Source organism: Ursus americanus, chromosome X (genome assembly GCF_024610735.1).
Source record: "Ursus americanus isolate L20-20 chromosome X, mUrsAme1.1.p, whole genome shotgun sequence".
Classification (NCBI taxonomy): Eukaryota; Metazoa; Chordata; class Mammalia; order Carnivora; family Ursidae; genus Ursus; species Ursus americanus.
This window is the reverse complement of record NC_142164.1, coordinates 76051557-76070928: the sequence shown is the minus strand read 5'-3', so window position 1 is coordinate 76070928 and position 19372 is coordinate 76051557. Positions and strand designations below refer to the sequence as shown.

The following is a 19372-nucleotide window of genomic DNA, read 5'->3' as shown; positions in this document are numbered from 1 at the left end:
CTAGTGTTGAAGCACTGAAATTGAAAACGTCTCCTTTAATTCTGTGTGCCAGACAGGTCGGCCGGGGGGGGGGCGGGGGGGGGGCGGCACAAGAGAAGCGTCTGCAGACTGTAGCTCCCCACCGGGCTCAAGGAAGAGGGAGAGCCGGGGACACGTGACGGCGACTGGCGGCACTCTGTCTTTCTCGGCGCAGTCTCTATGGTATTCTTCCCAGTCCACCCGCCCCTTGGGTAGCAGCAGTCACGTGACGGGCTCCGGGTTTACGGCAGGTGCCCACGTGATCCTGGCCTGCAGTCTGTGCCTGCGGTGAGGTACCTGGGCTCCTGGAGGGCGGGCGGTTAGGTCGTAACTGCTGCTAAAGGCTGACGCTCTCGGGCGACCAGGCTCGGTAACAATAAGCCGGCGAAAGCGTTTGCCACTTAGTGCCTACCGCAGGGGTCTGCTCTTTCTTCCACCTCCGCCGTCCCCACCTCTTTGCGGGTGAAGTCACCTTTGCGTTTCGAGACTTTGGGGCCTGAGGCCCAGACTCGACACGAACCCCCACCACTCCCCCTTCCCCACTCACCCTCCGTCTCTTCCTTTCCACCACCACATCATTTAGCCTTTGAGCTGGCCAACTCGGCTGTGTCGTGAGGCCAAGTTTGAGGTGGTTAAGGTAACCGTGGGGAAAACAGCCCCCCAGTGGACAAAGGCGGAGGCAAGAATAGAGCAGGCCTAGCGGCCACAGGCAGTAAAAATAGGCAACTGAGGGTGTGAACAAGGAAAAAGAAAAAAAAAAAAAAAGGAAAAGAGTACTGCGGTTTAGAAAAGACTGGAAAGGACTTGTTGCACGATGGAAGAATCTGACTCTGAGAGAAAGATGGAGAAAGAGAATCTGGGGCCAAGAATGGATCCTCCCATAGGGGAACCGGAAGGATCGCTTGGGTGGGTGAAGTTTATTACGTCAAACCTGGAAGGTGGTGGTGGGGTTCCAACTTAGAAAATATTGTGAATTAGAACACCCCACCTTTGATAAATTGTTTTGATTTACCGTAAGGTTGATTGGTATCATGATTTTGGTGACGGGATAAACTGGCAAGAGGACTGGTTGGTTGTTAACTGGGTAGAAACAGCCCTTGGGATGGGCCTGATATCAGTCCTGAGGTTTGGGGTTGGGTGTTCTAATTGAGAAGGTAGTTCCGAGTTGCTTTGAATTATCAGTAAAGGAGATTTAACATCATGTTGAGGATAAGAAGATTAGGGAGAAGGTTGGTATTTCTGGGGCAGAGAGCAGTGGCTTAAAAAGTTCTTTCAGTGCCTTTTTGTACCTGAATTTGAGATTTGTATTATATATACTTTGTACCTGTGATGAGTGAACTCTGACTTGGAAGGACAGCTGGCTAAACATACTTCCAGATTTTAAAAATAGCCCAACTTAAAAATAATAGTGGACGTTCAAATAAGACAATATTGTTTGATTTATTAAAGCACTTGTATATGTTGCTTTGATGCATTTTTTAAGATGATAAAAAAATTGAATCTTGAATTTTATTGCTCATTTATATTACTAAGTCAGTCTTCTTAGGACCCATCTCCTGAGTACTATAATTAGGAGCAAGGTAGCTTGAACCCAGTTTTATAATTTAAGAAAACAAGGGCCACTTTAACTGAGTTCCTACACACAGCTGTACTCAGCTTTTGTGCTAAACATGTTCTTTTGCACCTCCACATTTATTTGTATTTTTTAAATTCCAATTTCTAAGGCAATGGATCCTGGAAACTATCTTTTGGTTTATATCTGCAGGTGGGTGCTACCAAATACAGCCATGAAGAAAAAGGTAAGACATATTAGGTACATCAAATACATGAAAGTAAAGGTAAGAAGTTACGATTCAGGAAATATATTTGTAGTGTATATATACCATCTTTCCTGGACCATTGCAAGAATCTTCTATGTGTTCTCTTCGACTCTTGTCCTCTTCTTTGCTATCAGATTTAATTTTTCTAATATTTAAATCTAACTGGGTCATTCACATACTTAAGACCTTTTCATACCTCCCCAAAACCCATAGAATAAAATCCAAATGATTTCACCGTATACAATGCCCTTTAAAAATCTATTCCTGACTAAACTGATCTGCCACACCTGTGCCACCCATTACAGCCATACAGAATCTGTTTTTCTCCAAATTTACAAATTAATTTGCATTTTGTGCAAGCCATACACAAACACTACACAGACCTCTTCCTGCACATTTATGTGGAACCCAAATTAAATGTCACCTATATAAGGTCTTTATATGTGTTTTCTAGGTGGAATTGAGCATTCCTTCCCTTGTGCTCTTATGGTACTGTGCCCCACCTTGGCATTTAGGGAGAATCAGTAAGGGCACAGTTTTGGAGTAAATTTCTGAACCTTTGGGGCTTTTAGTTTCTTCATTTGTAAAATGGTCATAATAATATTACCTCTCTCATAGGGTCATTACCTAACACAGTTATCTTCGGTTAGTCTTTCATAAGCAGTCGAAGATTTCTTAAATAAAAACACAATAAATATACCATATTTACCCTTAATTTCATCTAACAATTCAGTTTTATAACTCAATTTCCTGAAGGAATGTTCTTGATGAGCCTGCCTAAAGCTGCTATCAACAAGGACGGCTAAAAATACCAGAAATTTCTACATGATTAAGAATAAAACAAAAATTATTTATAACTACTTTAGACTGGCTTGTCAGTAACGTTTCCTTAGTGAGATAAAGTTATGTAGCTAAATAGCTAGATTAAATTGAACCTGAGTGCAGTATACTTTCATTAATATTTCCTGTATTCGTAATTATAATTTAAAACAAAATTTCTTGGGATTAAAGATAAAACCTGTAACCCCTCCATTTGAAAAGCAAGGTAATTGGAACTATAGTCCATAAATGTTAGTTTGAGAAAATTCTTGAAAGTCACCTTACCCAAAACCCTCCTTGTGCAAGAATCAACACTATCTTTGATAGGTGTTTTTCTGTCTTTGTTAGGTGCTGACATTGACATAAAGGCTGTTCATCTTCATAAGGTCACCTTTTCCATTGGACAGTTCTCTTCATTAAAAACTCACTTGTTTTATATGTTTGTTTAGATAGCTTGCTCATTCTTTTGATGAACATATTTTAAGCACCTGTTATATGTTAGGCACTGGAGATACAAAGGGGATTCTCCCTGCCATTCAAGAACTTACAGTCTTGTGAGAAGCAGACCAAAAAATAAACCCAGATAACTGCAGTGCATTTTGGTCTTTGCCGTGCTATAGGAGTGCCATGGGAGGAAAGAGGTGAGACACACCTAAGCCAACCTAGGGCATTGGGGTCAGGGAAGCTTCTTGGGGAGATGGTTACTGAATCAAGTCTTGAGGGATAAGTGGAGCTTAGCTGAAGGAAAAAAAAAAGGAATGGAAAGTTACTGGCAGAGTGTACAGCATGAAACAAAGACATAGAGCTGAGCTCCCTGGAATTCTGGGAGCAGTCAGGGGGACTGTAAGATGTTTAGCTCAGTTCATTAATGGCTGGACTCTAAAAGTTCTAGGCCAAGAGGTAAGGGCAGAGGAATAGATAAGCCAGATCTTATGTTATATGTAGTTTAAGGACTTGAGCTTGTAGGCCGTGGGACACTTAAAAAAAAAAAAGATCCAGAGTAATTAATGAATAAAATCATAGAGTAAGTAGAAGGGATTAGATAAAGGGCAGAGGTGGAAAGGTTGACCTTGAGCAGGGAGAAGAACTTTGAGTTATAATGAAATCCCCTGCCAGGTAGTTCAGTGCATAAAGCATTAGATTATGAGAGATCAGGGTTCCATTTCCTCAAGTTGTTATTTCTCTAATATAGTTCTGAATTTATGATAGTGTATAGTGGTAGCATAATAAATTCCTGTGATTTTATCGCCAAGAGGATGTGTAACGCATGACAGGTAAATGCCTGGCTCCTGGAATTTTAGGTATCTCTGCATTTACCATTGGTCAGGGAACTGGTTAGTTACAAGTATCTGCAATAGGTTGTTGATACTGTCAGTAAAACATCAAGTACAAGAGAGAAATAGATCCTTTTAGACTTGATTTGCTCTAGATTTCTGACTTTGTTGTGTTTTTTTTTTTCACTTTGTCCTTAGGTGCTGTTAATGGGTAAAAGTGGGTCTGGTAAGACCAGCATGAGGTCTATTATCTTTGCAAATTATATTGCCAGAGACACACGTCGCCTTGGTGCAACAAGTAAGATGTTTTATCTTATTGTGAAATCAGGTGATCTTAACTATTAAAAATCTGCATAACACGGTTGTGGTCACTTAGGGATGCAGAGGTTGAGAGATTTGTTTCAGAGCATGTTTTCCCTGTTTTTTTCATTCCTTCTCAAAGGGGTGTGACCTAATTCTGGTTATTACTGCTTGCTCTCTTGGGGAGGTTCTTTCTAGGTTGCTTACCAAGTGGAATAGCCTTGTCCAACTTGTTTTTTATCCTGCTCTTTATTAAACAAACATAGGGACCCTTTTGTTTCCTTATTTGTTTTTTGTGGGAGGTTGTTTTTAATTTATTATATAAAGGGATATTGATAGGTATTAATAAGCATAACAATAAAATCTAAGATTTTTTAAAGCTATAATTAGTACTAGTCTTCATTAAAAGGTAAATTCTGAGGGGGGCCTATGAGGGGGAGGTTAGTGTACTCTGCTGCTTCTCTTTCTGAATATACATAGATGTTCTCACTGGAGTTCCAGCTCTGACTTGAGAAATATTTCATTGCCCTTTATGATTTGAATGTTAAATCTGGCTTTTTAATATGGGCTAGCTGGGCTATGCTTCTGGGAGACCTCTTCTGTTTCTAGACTGTAATGCCATTTTATTTTGCAACATCGAGGCATTTCTGGATTCTGCTATGGTCCTTGGCCTCTCAGTGATGAAAGCATTCCCTACCTGGCTTTCAAAATTCCTGATCTGAGTTTTTAGCATCTTGAACACTTTTAGGGACAACTCACCCACTACTTCGTAAGGTATCTCACTCTGGTTCCGAGAAAAACAAACATTTTTGAAACAACTTATGTTCCAGACCCTAGGATATAAAGAAGGAAACCTCATTTTTCTTCATAAAGTGCTTGAAGTATATATATATACTCTCATAATTGGGGCAGCTTCAATGGTTAGAAAGCTATTTCTTAGAACCCTGAATCTCTTTCTCTTTATTTCTGTTATCTGGCCCCCTTTCTGTTCCTTTGAGTCTCTGCAAACATTTGAGTATGATTAATGTCTTAATCTATCCTAGCCATCCTTGCTTTCCAAATCTTAACCTTCCTTAAGTTAAACGTGTCCAGTTTCTCCATCTGTTCCTCATGTGACATAATTTTGAAACATTTTTAAGGACTTGTTTGAATGTGTCTACATTTTTCTTAAAGTGCTGAGACTTGAATATAAGTGTGATCTGATCAGGCAGAGTAGAACTATTATATCTCTTATTTTGGGCCTCACACTGCTATTAGCACAGTTTAGTCCCCTATTCTTGTTTTGTGGAGTGGCTTTCATTATATGAGTCGTACTGAAAAAAAAAAAACAGTTCTTTCTCACATACATTGTTATTAAAACACATATAATCCTTCTGCTTCTTGTGCAGCTAATATTTTGAATCTAAATAAATTCTTACTCGATTAAATTATTCAGTTTTGTTTGTTTTAGCACCTATGTTCCTGTATCCCCTGTTAACTGTGAAATCCAGGACAACTCATTATTTTTCAGGGCCGTAATTTCCTTATCTGTAGAAAAGGGATTAGATCTGTTTTCATTTTAGGTGCTTAGTATCTCATCTGATATGTTAGGTATTCTTCCTAGCTTTGTGTATTTTGTACATTTGATAAGCATCTCATCTAGTTTTCATCTAAGTCATTCATCAGAAATTTTGGTCGGGACAGGGTCCTATGGCCTGTCATTCCTTGAGAGACTTCCTTCTAGAAAGGACCTGCCCAGACTTCTTTGTGTCTTGATTTGGTAGATTTTAATTTTTTTCTATTCTCACAAGTAAAAGATCTGGACTTAATAATCATATGGTTTCAGTAGATTAGAGGAAGCTTCTGTTTATTAAATGCTTTTTTATTTACTTCAGTTTTTATATTAACTTCATTTTGGTAGATGACCTAGAAGTTGAGTTTACTCAACTAGCAAGCATTAGAGCTGGAATGTCACTCTATGCTTCTGCTCTATCCATCGTGCCACAGCCACCATTCCTGGAGGATTTCTTTCTTTGTGTGTTTTAAGTTCTGTACATTTTATTGAAGCAAATTTTCAATTTTCTAGTAAATTAATATTTTTGTTTTGATCAGCTGAGTTGATTTACTACCCTAAGTCTAGTGAATAGTCATACAGCCCAAATTTCAGAACTATTCAAGCTACTTGAAGTAGTTTTGAAGTAATCTAGCAGCATCATTAAAACATTACAAACAGAATGTTGCAAATTATATGTACATTATACATTTAAGCATTCCCATTTATTCAATAAGTGCTTTTCTGGACCATCCTGTGTGCCAGCACTGTGAATGGGACAGGGCTCTTCTCTCAAATGGGACCTTTATTGATACACTTTGTTAACAATTACTGTATTTCCTTAAAGGTAGTGAAAGTATGCTTTAAAAGATTATGTTGGACTTAATGCTTTAATGTATCATTACCTAGTTTGTCATTGCTGAAGAAAGGTCTGGGTTTTACTGCTAAACTTATAGACTGCTTGACAATACATATAGTGCATTGGTTTTTACTTACTGTTCCCTTTTATGAAGTTGCTGATGTTCTTTAACAGTAGAAAAAAGAGTACTTCTAAAATATTATGTCATCTTTAATGTTTTAGTGTTTTTCTAGTTTGTTATTGCTGAAAAAAATCCAATTTTATTTTGTTAAACTTAGAGTCTACTGTGTTTTAAAATTCACGGTAAGGGTACAGAATGGTGATATAATTAATTTATTCGTGGGCTGTTAAAATGTATTTGTTGGAATAGTAAACTTGTCAATAAAAATAAGATTATAAAGTATTTTAGTCACAAACACTGTTGATGGCTCCAAGATTTCCTACCTTCTCAAAATTCTCTTTCCCTTGGCTTTTATTTAATGCTTTATTACCCTGATTTTCTTCCTTTATCTTTAACCATCCCTACCCCTTTAAAAAAAATTTTCTTCTTTCTGCCCCATAAATGTATGTGATTTCATAAAGCTCTGTTCTGGTTCTTTTCAGTTGCTCTTATGACAGCAGGACAGGAAGACTAGGAGAGCCGGAAGGCCATATAGAAGACATGAGACTAAAAAGAAAGGCAGAACACGGGGATTGGATCATAAAGTGCCTTATAAGCCAAGTCAGGTAGTTTGAACTGAGGGTAGAGGACAGCCCATGGAGGGTTTTAAATAGAAAACTAACATGATCAGATTTTATTATTTCTAATTTTCAATTTTAATTGTGAAAAATTCAAGCATTGCAGAAGTACAGAAAGTCTACTCCTTCCCTCATTCTCAGGCCTGTTTCCTGGGGACAACCACCATTAGTAGTTTGAGATTGTCCTTTAGGCCTTTTTTTTTTCTGGGTATATACAATCATATATACACAGAGACTTTTTTTTTCCTTTTTAAAGAATAATGGGAGTAAAATCCACATTTTGGAGAGACCATTATATCTAATATGGAGGACAGATTGGAGGGAGGCAAGGGTAGAAACAGGTTGACAGATTAAGTAATTGTTTTAGTAGACCAGGTAAGAGATGATGGGGCCTTAACTTGGGTTAAGGTAGTGGTAGTGGATTTAGTGAGAAGCAAATGCATTTGGGATATATTTAAGAGATAGAGTCAATAGGACTTGTTGATAGGTTTGGGTGGAATAGTGGAGGAAAGAGTGGACTCAAGGATGAAATTAAGGTTTTAGCTTAGGCAACTGGTTAAATTCACTGAGATGGAGAGGACTGAAAGAAGAATAGATTTTTGTAGGAAAAAAATGGGGAAATGAGTTATATTTGGATACATTGAGTTTGGGATACTTATGTATTATTCAAATGAAGATGTCCAATGTATGTTTCAGAAAGGGAGAGAGACATCTGTATTAGAGATATACCCTTACAAGTTGTCAGTATCCAAATGGCAAATAAAATAACATGAATAGATTAGCTTGCATGAGGGGAAAGTAGGTAGCCAAAGATGAAATCCTGAAGAGCTCCAACATTTAAGAGACAGAAAGAAGAATAGAAAGATATACCAGAGAGGTTATAGGTATGACATCAGAGGCCAAGAGAAGAGAATTTTTTGAGAAGAGAGTAGTCAACAGTGTCATGCTACAGAAAGTAAGACAAGGACTAAAAAGTCCACTGGATTTGGTAATGGGGCCATTGGTCACTTGATGAGAATAATTTCTATGATACGGGAGTAGAAATCAGATTTCTGTCCCATGTACTTCATATCTGAACAGTCACTCAATCCTGTCACTTCTTTTGTTATTGTCTTTACCTTTCTCAGTAGCACTTCTTTCCATTTTTTTTTTAGTACTAGACCGTTTACATAGTCTTCAAATTAATAGCAGTTTGAGCACCTACTCTCTCGTAGACTCTGTTGGAAATACAAAGACATGTAAGATATGATTCCTTTTCCAAGGAGGGGGAAGTAAGGGGGAGAAGGGAAGTAGTTTGAGCACCTACTACGTGCCAGGCACTTTATGTATGATAACTCATTTAATCCTCACAACAGTCCTGTGAGGTCAATAGCATGCTTCCCATCTTTTGTAATAGAAAAGGAAACTGATACTCAGAGGTTAAGTGACTTGCCCAAGGTCACACAGAGAGGTGCAGCTGGTATTTGAACTAAGAACTGTTTGACTCCAATGCCCGTGTTTTTTTTTTTTTTAATGCCCATGTTTTAATGTTTGCCACTTATGGTCTAGGTTATAAGAAGATAAAATTGCACAAAAGTTAGCAGTAAATTTAAGCAATAGCTTCAAGATAGTCATAGAAGAAACACCACTGTGTGATTGATTGTCACATAAATCGTAAAAATTACAATTGCTAGACTTTAAGAAATTTTCAAGATAAGAACTTTCATTATTCCTCCTTGTGATTTTTGGTGCCTGGCAGAGAGTAGATGCTTAATAAATGTTTGAATGAATTCAGAGGGAGTGATGACAGTAAGTGGGGGTGGCCAGGTAGGGCTTTTAGAGAAGGTGAATTTAAGCTGGGTCTTATTAGATGAATATAACTTTGAAAGAAAGATGGGGAGGACTTTCTAGGCAGATGAACAGAGTAGGCAAAATATAGAGTGGGGAGGGAAGTGTAAGGCAGAGGTCGCAAACAGGCAGTCTGTAAGTTGGATAAGGCCTATAGATATGTTTTGTTTGGCCTGTACAATGTTTTAGAAAAATTGGAATTAGTTATAAATATGTAAGAGTTGCCATAAAAATCTGGTTTCTCACTACTATTGAGGAATGTATATTATCATCTTGATCCCACATTCCTGCCTGACAAATGAGCTAGAGCTGAGTAATTGCCACCCACTCTATCATCCGCTTGGGTGGATGTTTACTCTCCATACATAATCATCTTTGCTTTTGTACATTTACTGGCCTGGCCCATGTTAGCAAGTTTGCGACCCCTGATGTAAGGTATGTTGGGGGTTGGGGAGGTAGTGGGGTTGGGGAGGACTAAGAATAAACCAAATTGGACTGGAACAAAAGTCTTTATTAACGTGACTCATGGGGGAATATAAAGGTAGATTGGAAGCCAAATTTGAAGGACCTTGAATGCCCCCCTGTAGGCATGGAGGAACCATTGAAAGTTTTTTGAATGGGGAGTGACATGTTCAAAGTAGTGTTAAGAAGATGAATATGACAGTAGCCTGTAGGATGAAGTAAAGTGGGTAAGGCTTCCCGGTGGGAGGTAATTATGGAACTATTGTCTTTGTGTAGGCCTGAGAGGTAAGGGCCTTCCTATTGTTAGTGGCAGGTTGTAAAACAAGGAGTGGAATCCAGAAATTACAAAGGAATAACGATGAATGTGGACAGAGGAGTCAACAATGACCACCTCCCCTGAAATGGGACAATGATAGGGTCATTAACTGAAATAGGGAAACCAATAGAGGGAGCAAGTTGGGTTATGTTTTATCCTTGTTTCGTATTTGGTGTTTGTTGTCATTTTTTAAGTTTTTTTGTGGAGGGTGTTGGTGGGTTAGTGAAGAGCTATTAAATGGTATATGTCTCTGTCTTACATGTTGAAATTTTAACAGTGATATTATAATTGGAGATTGCTTCTGCTCTAAGCACTAAACTACTAAAAAGTAAAATTGCTTACACTGAGAGCCAGTTCTGTAGCTCAGAGTAGTTTAGGTGCCCACCTTGCCACGAAACCACATTACTGAGCTGAAAATCACCTTCTTGTTGTAGCTTTGAGCATTTCACTCCACTTTGGTCCTTCTGAATTCCATGGGTTAGTTCATTGCTTATTTTGAATTTAACCTCACATGCTACAATTACTAGATTTGTCGTATTTGTCTTCCAGTTGATGTAGAACATTCTCATGTCCGATTTCTGGGAAACCTGGTATTGAACCTGTGGGACTGTGGTGGGTAAGTACTATCTGCTTGTTTGTGGGGCCAGTAGCCGTAATCATGGCACCTAGTATAATCAGCATGGAAAATACATTATAGTAACTATCATTTGTAATAGATACATTTGATAGAAATTGCTTCAGAATTGGCACTTGAGTAAATAAAGATCTCTTACTTACATGTAATTGTGAAAATGCCCTCTCTATGTGACATATTTAATCAGCACTAACACAAGCTGTGTCTACATATCTATAGTATGGGATAGATTATCCCCCTCTTCTGCAGGTGAAGAAATTAGGTTTTTATCTCAGGTGGCATAATACCAATGCTGAGCTCTTATTCATCATACCATATCACCTTATTCTTTATTATTTCAATCTCCAGGCAGTCTAAGCACTATAGATCAGCCCTAAGCACATATTCTTCAGCTGAATTACCAACTGTTGGAGGAGTAGGAAACAGTTTTTCCTCCCATGGCTGAGATACTTCCAGTATATTCCATCACAAATGCACATTCACTGTGCTTATATGTAGGTATTGCTCCTTACCCTATGGCCATTTGCATCTCCATGCTGCAGCAGCAGTGTGTAGTGCACAGTGGTTAGGAGCCTAGGCTCTGGAGTTAGATTGGGGTTTGTAGCACAGCTCTATTAGCTGTGTTATTTTGGGTAGATCATTTAAACTCTCTGAGCCAGTTTCTTCATCTGTACAATAGGGATAATGATGGCACTAAATCATAGGGTTGTTTTGATGATTAACTAAGATGACATATAAATGTATAGCAAAGTTCCTCACAAAATAGACATTATTGTTAGCTCGGTGTTTACCAGCTCCTAGCATAGAACCAACCATGGAACAGGTGCTCAATGAGTTATTTGTTGAAAGAATAATGAAACAGCCAAATATTCTCTAAGAAAATGACTCCCATTATTGCTAGCAGATGGACCACTTAATGCTCTAGCAGCTGTCTCCGTACAAATCCTTCCTCCTTATCATTCTTCTAATATCTGTAATCTCTTTCAAGAGATTAGTCCAAGTTCCTTGCTTTTAGGCCCTAAGATGTTACAGTTAATTTTGCAGATAAGGCAGCTGAGGTACAGTGATATTAAGTTTCCCCCAAGGCCACACAGCTAATCAATAGCAAAGTACAAGACTAAAAGCTAGGTTCATGCTTCATTCGAAGCATGAGAGACTATGGACTATGAGAAACAAACTGAGGGCCTCAGAGGGGAGGGGGGTGGGGGAATGGGATAGACCAGTGATGGGTAGTAAGGAGGACACGTGTTGCATGGTGCACTGAGTGTTATACGCAACTAATGAATCATCGAACTTTACATCGGAAACCGGGGATGTACTGTATGATGACTAACATAATATAATAAAAAAACATTAAAAATAAAAAAATAAAACATTAAATTGAATTAAAACTAAAAAATAAGTAAATAAATAATGAAGTGCTTAGAATAATGACCTGGCACCTAGTAAGTCTCAATATATGTTGGTCACTCGCACCATCACAGGTAGGGGACAAGCAGTCATTGGGGATAAATGGCAGGATTGGGATTTGAACACAGAGCCTGTGCTCTGAACTAGAGAGCTTGGGACTCTTCACTTGGGACCAGTGGGTGTCCCCTACCTTCCTCTTCTCTTCCTGGGTCAGCTTTTCTCTCAGCCTTAACTGACTATAGTGTGAAAGTTAAGTGCATGCATGTTGTATTCATCAAATAATATTTTGTTTGCTCTGTTACTCATTAATAAATTGTGTGCATGTAATATTTTCTGTTCCTTTTTCCTAAAAATAAATTCTCTAAAATGAAAAAAAAAGCCAGGTTCATGGTTTTTTTTTTTTTCATGACAAAACTGTTTTTATTTATTTATTTTGTTTTAATTCCAGTATAGTTAATATACAGTGTTACATTAGTTTCAGGTGTGCAATATAGTGATTCAGCAATTCCATACAATACCCGGTGTTCATCATGACAAGTGCATTCCTTAATCCCCATCACCCATATCACCCATCCCCTCCATCTACCTCCTCTCCCCCATCAGTTTGTTCTCAATAGTTAAGAGTCTATTTCTTGGTTTGTCTCTCTGTATCTCTATCTCACTCCTTTTTTTTTCTTTGCTCATTTGTTTTGTTTCTTAAATTCCAACAAAACTGTTTTTTGCTGGGTGCTTGGTAATTGAAAAGCAGCACACAGCCTAGGAATCAAAGAACAAAACTGCTAAAAAGCTATCTTGGTGTCATTTTCATATAATTTAGAGTATTTATTTATTCAGTAAATATTCACTGAGCACCTACCCTATGGAAGGCTCTTTGCTTAAATGGTGGACAGTAACAGACATAGTCCTTGCCTTTATGGAACTTACACTCTAGGGAAGTGAAGAGGTTGTGGAGAAAGGGGATCCCTCTTACACTGTTGGTGGGAATGCAAACTGGTACAGCCACTTTGGAAAACAGTGTGGAGGTCCCTTAAAAAGTTAAAAATAGAGCTACCATATGACCCAGCAATTGCACTACTGGGTATTTACCCCAAAGATACAGATGTAGTGAAAAAAAGGGCCATATGCACCCCAGTGTTCATAGCAGCATTGTCCACAATAGCCAAACTGTGGAAGGAGCTGAGATGCCCTTCAACAGATGAATGTGGTCCATATATACAGTGGAATATTACTCAGCCATCAGAAAGGATGATTACCCAACATTTGCATCGACATGGATGGAACTGGAGGAGATTATGCTAAGTGAAATAAGCCAAGCAGAGAAAGACAATGGTTTCACTTAAATGTGGAACATAAGGAATAGCATGGAGGACATTAGAAGAAAGGGAAAAATGAAGGGAGGGAATCAGGGGGAGATGAACCATGACAGACTGTGGACTCCGGGGAACAAACAGAGTTTTAGAGGGGAGGGGAGTGGGGGATGGGTTAGCCCAGTGATGGGTATTAAGGAGGGCACGTATTGCAATGAGCACTGGGTGCTCATATAACAGTGGGTGTTATATGCAAAAAATGAATCATGGAACACTACATCAAAAGCTAATGATGTACTGTATGGTGACTAACATATCATAATCAAAAAAAATCTCCATTTTGTGTTTTAGAATAAGCTAATAAAGAGTTTTAAAATCATGTTTCCAAAAAAACCACACACAAATAGATGTAATATCACACTTGTGGTTAAGTGTTAGAAATAAAAACAATGTAATTGTATTAGGGCCCATAGTGACTGGATTTGCTCAAGACAGGGAGGTCAGGAATGGTTTCTGTGAGGAAATATGGATTGAACTGAAATCTAAAGGGACAAGTAGGAGTTAATTAGATGTAGAGATAGGGGAATAGCATGTGAAACAGAGTAAATAGCATATGTAAATGCCCCTTGGTGGATACACCACAGGCCAGTGGAACTGAGGAAGGTCACAGTGTATTTGGAACACAAGGAGAGGGCAAAGGGTGGTGCAAGGTATGGTTCAACTAAGAAGGTGAAGCCGTACCAGTTTACTATTATTTGCCTGTTGAAGCCTTAAGATTATCTTTCACATTGATTAAACCAACAAAAATAAATTGTAAGTAGGAGTGACTAAACTGAGGACTTGCTTATTACCTAGATATTTTTTTCCTACCAGACAGGATACCTTCATGGAAAATTATTTCACCAGCCAACGAGACAACATCTTCCGAAATGTGGAGGTTCTGATATATGTGTTTGATGTGGAAAGCCGTGAACTGGAAAAGGACATGCACTATTACCAATCATGCCTAGAGGCCATTCTGCAGAATTCTCCAGATGCCAAAATCTTTTGCTTGGTACACAAAATGGATCTGGTACAGGAGGATCAACGGGACCTGGTAAGAAACATAAAGGATGCTGCACAAAATGGTTGACATGCTTTCTGAACTTTTGTAGGGAAATAGGTAAATAGTATGATTGTTTTCAGGAACAGTAAAGTTCTGTCCGGTTTTTAAAAACATAAACAAATTTTCCATGGTATGGGAAATATAATATCCCTTTGGCAAATAATTTTCAGATTTAGGTAAGGAACTTGTCAATGTGATATCATTAAACAGCCTTTATGTATTTTTTTATTCAAGTAAAATTAACATATAATGTTATATTTCAGATGTACAATACAATGATTCACCAATTCTGTACATTTCTCACTGCTCATCAAGATAGGTGTTCTCTTAATCCCTTTTATCTATTTCATCCATTTCCCCACCCCTCCCCTCTGTCAACGAGGAGTTTGTTCTCTGTATTTAAGAGTCTGTTTTCTTGTTTGTCTCTCTTTTTTTTCTGTTTGTTACTTTGTTTCTTCAATTCCGCAAATGAGTGAAGTCATATGGCATACAAAGTCTTTCTCTTTCTATGTATTATGTATATATGTCCCCCTTTCTCCACACCCTTGTCAAGACTTGTTATTTCTTATTTTTTTTAGCTTACCCATTCTGAGAGGTATAAAATGATAATTGTGTTCTGGTTTTAATTTACACTTCCCTTACGATTAGTGATGTTGAACATCTTTTTGTGTGTGTTGGCCATCTGTGTATCTTCTTTGGAAAAATGTCTATTCAGATCCTCTACCCATTCCTTAAATTGGATTATTTGTTCTTTGGAGGGCTTGCATTGTTTAAGTTCTTTATATATTCTGGATATTAACCCCTTAATAGAGATATCATTTGCAAATATTTTCTCCCATTTGGTAGGTTGCCTTTTTGTTTTGTTGATGGTTCCCTGTAATATGCAAAAGCTTTTTATTTTTGTGTAGTCCCAATAGTTTGATTTTGCTTTTGTTTCTCTTGCCAGAACAGACATATCTAGAAAAATGTTTCTATGGCCAATGTCAAAGAAATCACTGCCTATGTTTTCTTCTAGGAATTTTATGGTTTCAGGTCTCACGTTTAGGTCTTTAATCCATTTTGAGTTCATTTTTGTGTATCGTGTAAGACAGTGGTCCAGTTTCATTCTTTTGCATGTTGCTGCCAGTTTTGCACAACATTTGTTGAAGAGACTTTTTCCTATTATATATTCTTGCCTCTGTTATGGTGTATTAATTGATCATTTAGCATGGGTGTATTTGTGCTCTATTCTGTTCCATGGATCTTTGTGTCTGTTTTTGTGCCAATACCATACTGTTTTGATTATAGCTTTGTGGTATATCTTGAAATCTGGGATTGTGATACCTCCAGTTTTGTTCTTCTTTTTCAAGATTGCATTGGCTATTTGGGGTCTTCTGGGATTCCATAAAAATTTTGGGATTATTTGTTTTAGTTTTGTTAAAAATCCTGTTGGTATTTTGATAGGATTGCATTAAATCTGTAGATTGCTTTGGGGAGTATGGACATTTTAACAATAGTTGTTTTTCCAATCCATGCACGTGGAATATCTTTTCCATTTGTTAGTATAATCTTCAATTTCCTTCTTCGGTGTGTTACAGTTTTCGGAGTACAGGTTTTTCACCTCCTTGGTTAAGATTATTCCTATGTATTTTCTTCTTTTTGGTGCAAATATAAATGAGATTGTTTTCTTAATTTCTCCTCCTTCTTCTTCATTATTAGTGTATAGAAATGCAATAGATTTTTGTGTATTAATTTTGTATCCAGCTTCACTGAATTCATTTATCAGTTCTAGTAATTTTTGTGGATTCTTTTGAGTTTTCTATATATAGTATCATGCCATTAGCAGTGAAAGTTTTACTTCTTCCTTATGAATAGGGATACCTTTTATTTCTTTTTCTTGTTTGATTGCTCTGGCTAGGACTTCCAATACTATGTTGAATAAAAGTGGAGAGAGTGGATATCCTTGTCTTGTTCCTGATCATAGAGGAAAGCTCTCAGTTTTGCACCATTGAGAATGATGTTAGCTGTGGGTATTTCATATGTGGCCTTTATTACGTTGAGGTATGTTCCCTCTAAACCTACTTTGTTGAGAGTTTTTATCATTAATTGATATTGTATTTTGTCAGATGCTCTCATTGTATCTATTGAAATGATCATATGGTTTTTACCCTTTCTCTTGCTAATGTGATGTATCACGTTGATTGATTTCCAAATATTAAACCACCCTTGCATCCCAGAAATAAATGCCACTTGATCATGGTGAATGATTTTTTTCAAGATTTTATTTGTCAGGGAGAGAGAGAGAAGGAGAAAGCACAAGTAGGGGGAGCAGGCAGAGGGAGAAACAGGCTCCCCACTGAGCAAGGAGCCTGGTGCGGGACTCAATCCCAGGACCCTGGGATCATGACCTGAGCTGAAGGCAGGTGCTTAACCGACTAAGCCACCCAGGTGTCCCAGTTAATGACTTTATTAATGCATTGTTAGATTCAGTTTGTTAATATTTTGTTGAGGATTTTCACATCTGTGTTCATCGCGATTTTTCCTGTAGTTTTCTTTTCTGTAGTGTTTTTATGTGGTTTTGGTATCAGGGTAATGCTGGCCTTAAAGGATTAATTTAGAAGCTTTCTTTCCTCATCTGTTTTTTTTTTTTTTTTTGGAATAGTTTGAGAAGAGTAGATATTAACTCTTCTTTAAGTGTTCGGTAGAATTCACCAGTGAAGCATCTCATCCTGCACTTTGTTGTTGTTGTTGGGATTTTAATTGATTATGGATTCAATCACATTGCTAGCAATTGGTCTGTCTGTTCATATTTTCTGTTTCTTCCTGATTGAGTTTTGTGAGGTTATATATTTCTTGGAATTTATCCATTTCTTCTAGGTTGCCCATTCTGTTGACATGTAAATTCTCATAATAGTGTCTTGTAATCCTTTGTATTTCTGTGGTGCTGGTTGTTATTTCTCCTCTTTCATTCGTGATTTTATTTGAGTCCTCATTTTTTTCTGGATAAGTCCGGCTAAAAGTTTATCAATTTTGTTGAGCTTTTCAAAGAACTAGCTTCTGGTTTCATTGACCTATACTGTTGTTTTTTTAGTCTCTATTTCATTTATTTCTGCTCTAGTTCTTCTTATTTCCTTCTAATTGCCATTGAGCATTTTTTTCTAGTTTCTTTATTAATTTTTATAGATTTTATTTATTTATTTTTTATTGAGAGTACAAGCAGGGGGAGGAGAAGAGGGGGAGAGAGAAGGCAAAGGGGAAAGAATCTCAGCAGACTGTGCTGAATGCAGAGTCTGACGTGGGGCTCGATTGCTTATCCCTGAGATTACAAGCTGAGCTGAAACCTAGAGTTGGAGGCTCAAACAACTGAGCGACCCTGTACCTCTAGATCCTGTTTGATTGTTTATTGGAGATTTTTCATGCTTCTTGAGATAGAACATTGGTGCTATTATTTTCCCTCTTACAACAGCTTTTCCTGCATTCCAAATACTTTGGATCATTGTGTTTTCATTTATCTCCATGTAGTTTTTTTGTTTTGTTTTGTTTTGTTTTAATAATTTTTATTTTGATATATTAGTCACCATACAGTACATACCCAGTTTTTGATACAATGTTCCATGATTCATTATTTGCATATAACACCCACTGCACCGTGCAATATATGCCCTCCTTAATACCCATCACCAGCCTATCCCAATCCTCTACCCCCCTCCCTTCTGAAGCCCTCAGTTTGTTTCCCAGAGTCCACAATCTCTCATGCTTCATTCCCCCTTCTGTTTACTCCGCCTTCATTCTTCCCTTCCTTCTCCTACCTATCTTCCTATTTCTTATGTTCCATAAATGAGTGAAACCATATGATAATTGTCTTTCTCTGCTTGACTTATTTCACTTAGCATAATCTCCTCCAGTCCCATCCATGTTGCTGCAAATGTTGTGTAATCATTCTTCCTGATGGCTGACTAATATTCCATAGTATATATAGACCACATTTTTTTTAATAAATTTTTTATTATGTTATTTAGTCACCATACAGTACATCCCAAGTTTTTGATGGAAAGTTCCATGATTCATTACTTGCATTTAACACCCAGTGCACCACTGAATATGTGCCCTCCTTAATACCAATCACCGGCCTATCCCGATCCGCCACCGCCCTCCCCTCTAAAGCCCTCAGTTTGTTTCCCAGAGTCCATAGTCTCACATGATTCATTCCCCCTTCTGTTTACACCCCCTTCCTTCTTCCCTTTCTTCTCCTACTGATCTTCCTACTTCTTATGTTCCATAAATGAGTGAAACCATATGATAATTGTCTTTATTTTTTTTAATTAGGAGATAATTATCACTCACAAAAAACATATGTGCAAGGTTATAACTTTTTAAAAATTTTTTATTTTTATTTATTTTTTTGATGTAAAGTTCAGTGATTGATTAGTTGCGTATAACACCCAGTGCACCATGCAATACATGCCCTCCTGACTACCCATCACCAGCCTATCCCATTCCCACACCCCCCTCCCCTCTGAAGCCCTCAGTTTGTTTCTCAGAGTCCATAGTCTCTCATGCTTCATACCCCTTCTGATTACCCCCTCTTTCTTTATCCCTTTCTCCTCCTACTGATCTTCCTAGTTCTTATGTTCCATTGATGAGAGAAACCTTATGATAGTTGTCTGCCTCTGCTTGACTTATTTCACTTAGCAATATCTCCTCCAGTGCCAAAAACGCTGCAGCAAATATTGAGAAATCGTTCTTTTTAATAGCTGAGTAATATTCCATTGTATATATGGACCACATCTTCTTAATCGAGTCATCTGTTGAAGGGCATCTCAGCTCCTTCCATGATTTAGCTATTGTGGGCAATGCTGCTATGAACATTGGGGTGCATACGGCCCTTCTCTTCACTACATCTGTATCTTTGGGGTAAATACCCAGTAGTGCAATGGCTGGGTCATAGGGTAGCTTAATTTTTAACTTTTTAA

At 37.9% G+C, this 19372-nt stretch overlaps 1 protein-coding gene across 6 annotated transcripts in view; it reads left to right on the top strand.

The window, feature by feature from the left end:
• The first annotated feature begins 217 nt into the window (after window positions 1-217).
• Window positions 218-19372, top strand: part of RRAGB (Ras related GTP binding B) — a 49478-nt gene continuing 30323 nt past the window's right edge. The window contains exons 1-6 of one of the 6 annotated variants that reach the window (XM_045805159.2): window positions 218-311; window positions 1784-1817; window positions 4130-4229; window positions 8514-8597; window positions 10514-10580; window positions 14189-14411. In XM_045805159.2, coding sequence (XP_045661115.1) covers window positions 1806-1817; window positions 4130-4229; window positions 8514-8597; window positions 10514-10580; window positions 14189-14411 — 486 coding nt within the window. In that variant the 5' untranslated portion in view covers window positions 218-311; window positions 1784-1805. Of the gene's footprint in view, window positions 925-1783; window positions 1818-4129; window positions 4230-8513; window positions 8598-10513; window positions 10581-14188; window positions 14412-19372 lie in introns of all 6 variants that reach the window. The other 5 variants (XM_045805157.2, XM_045805162.2, XM_045805155.2 and 2 more) reach the window with 5 other exon arrangements.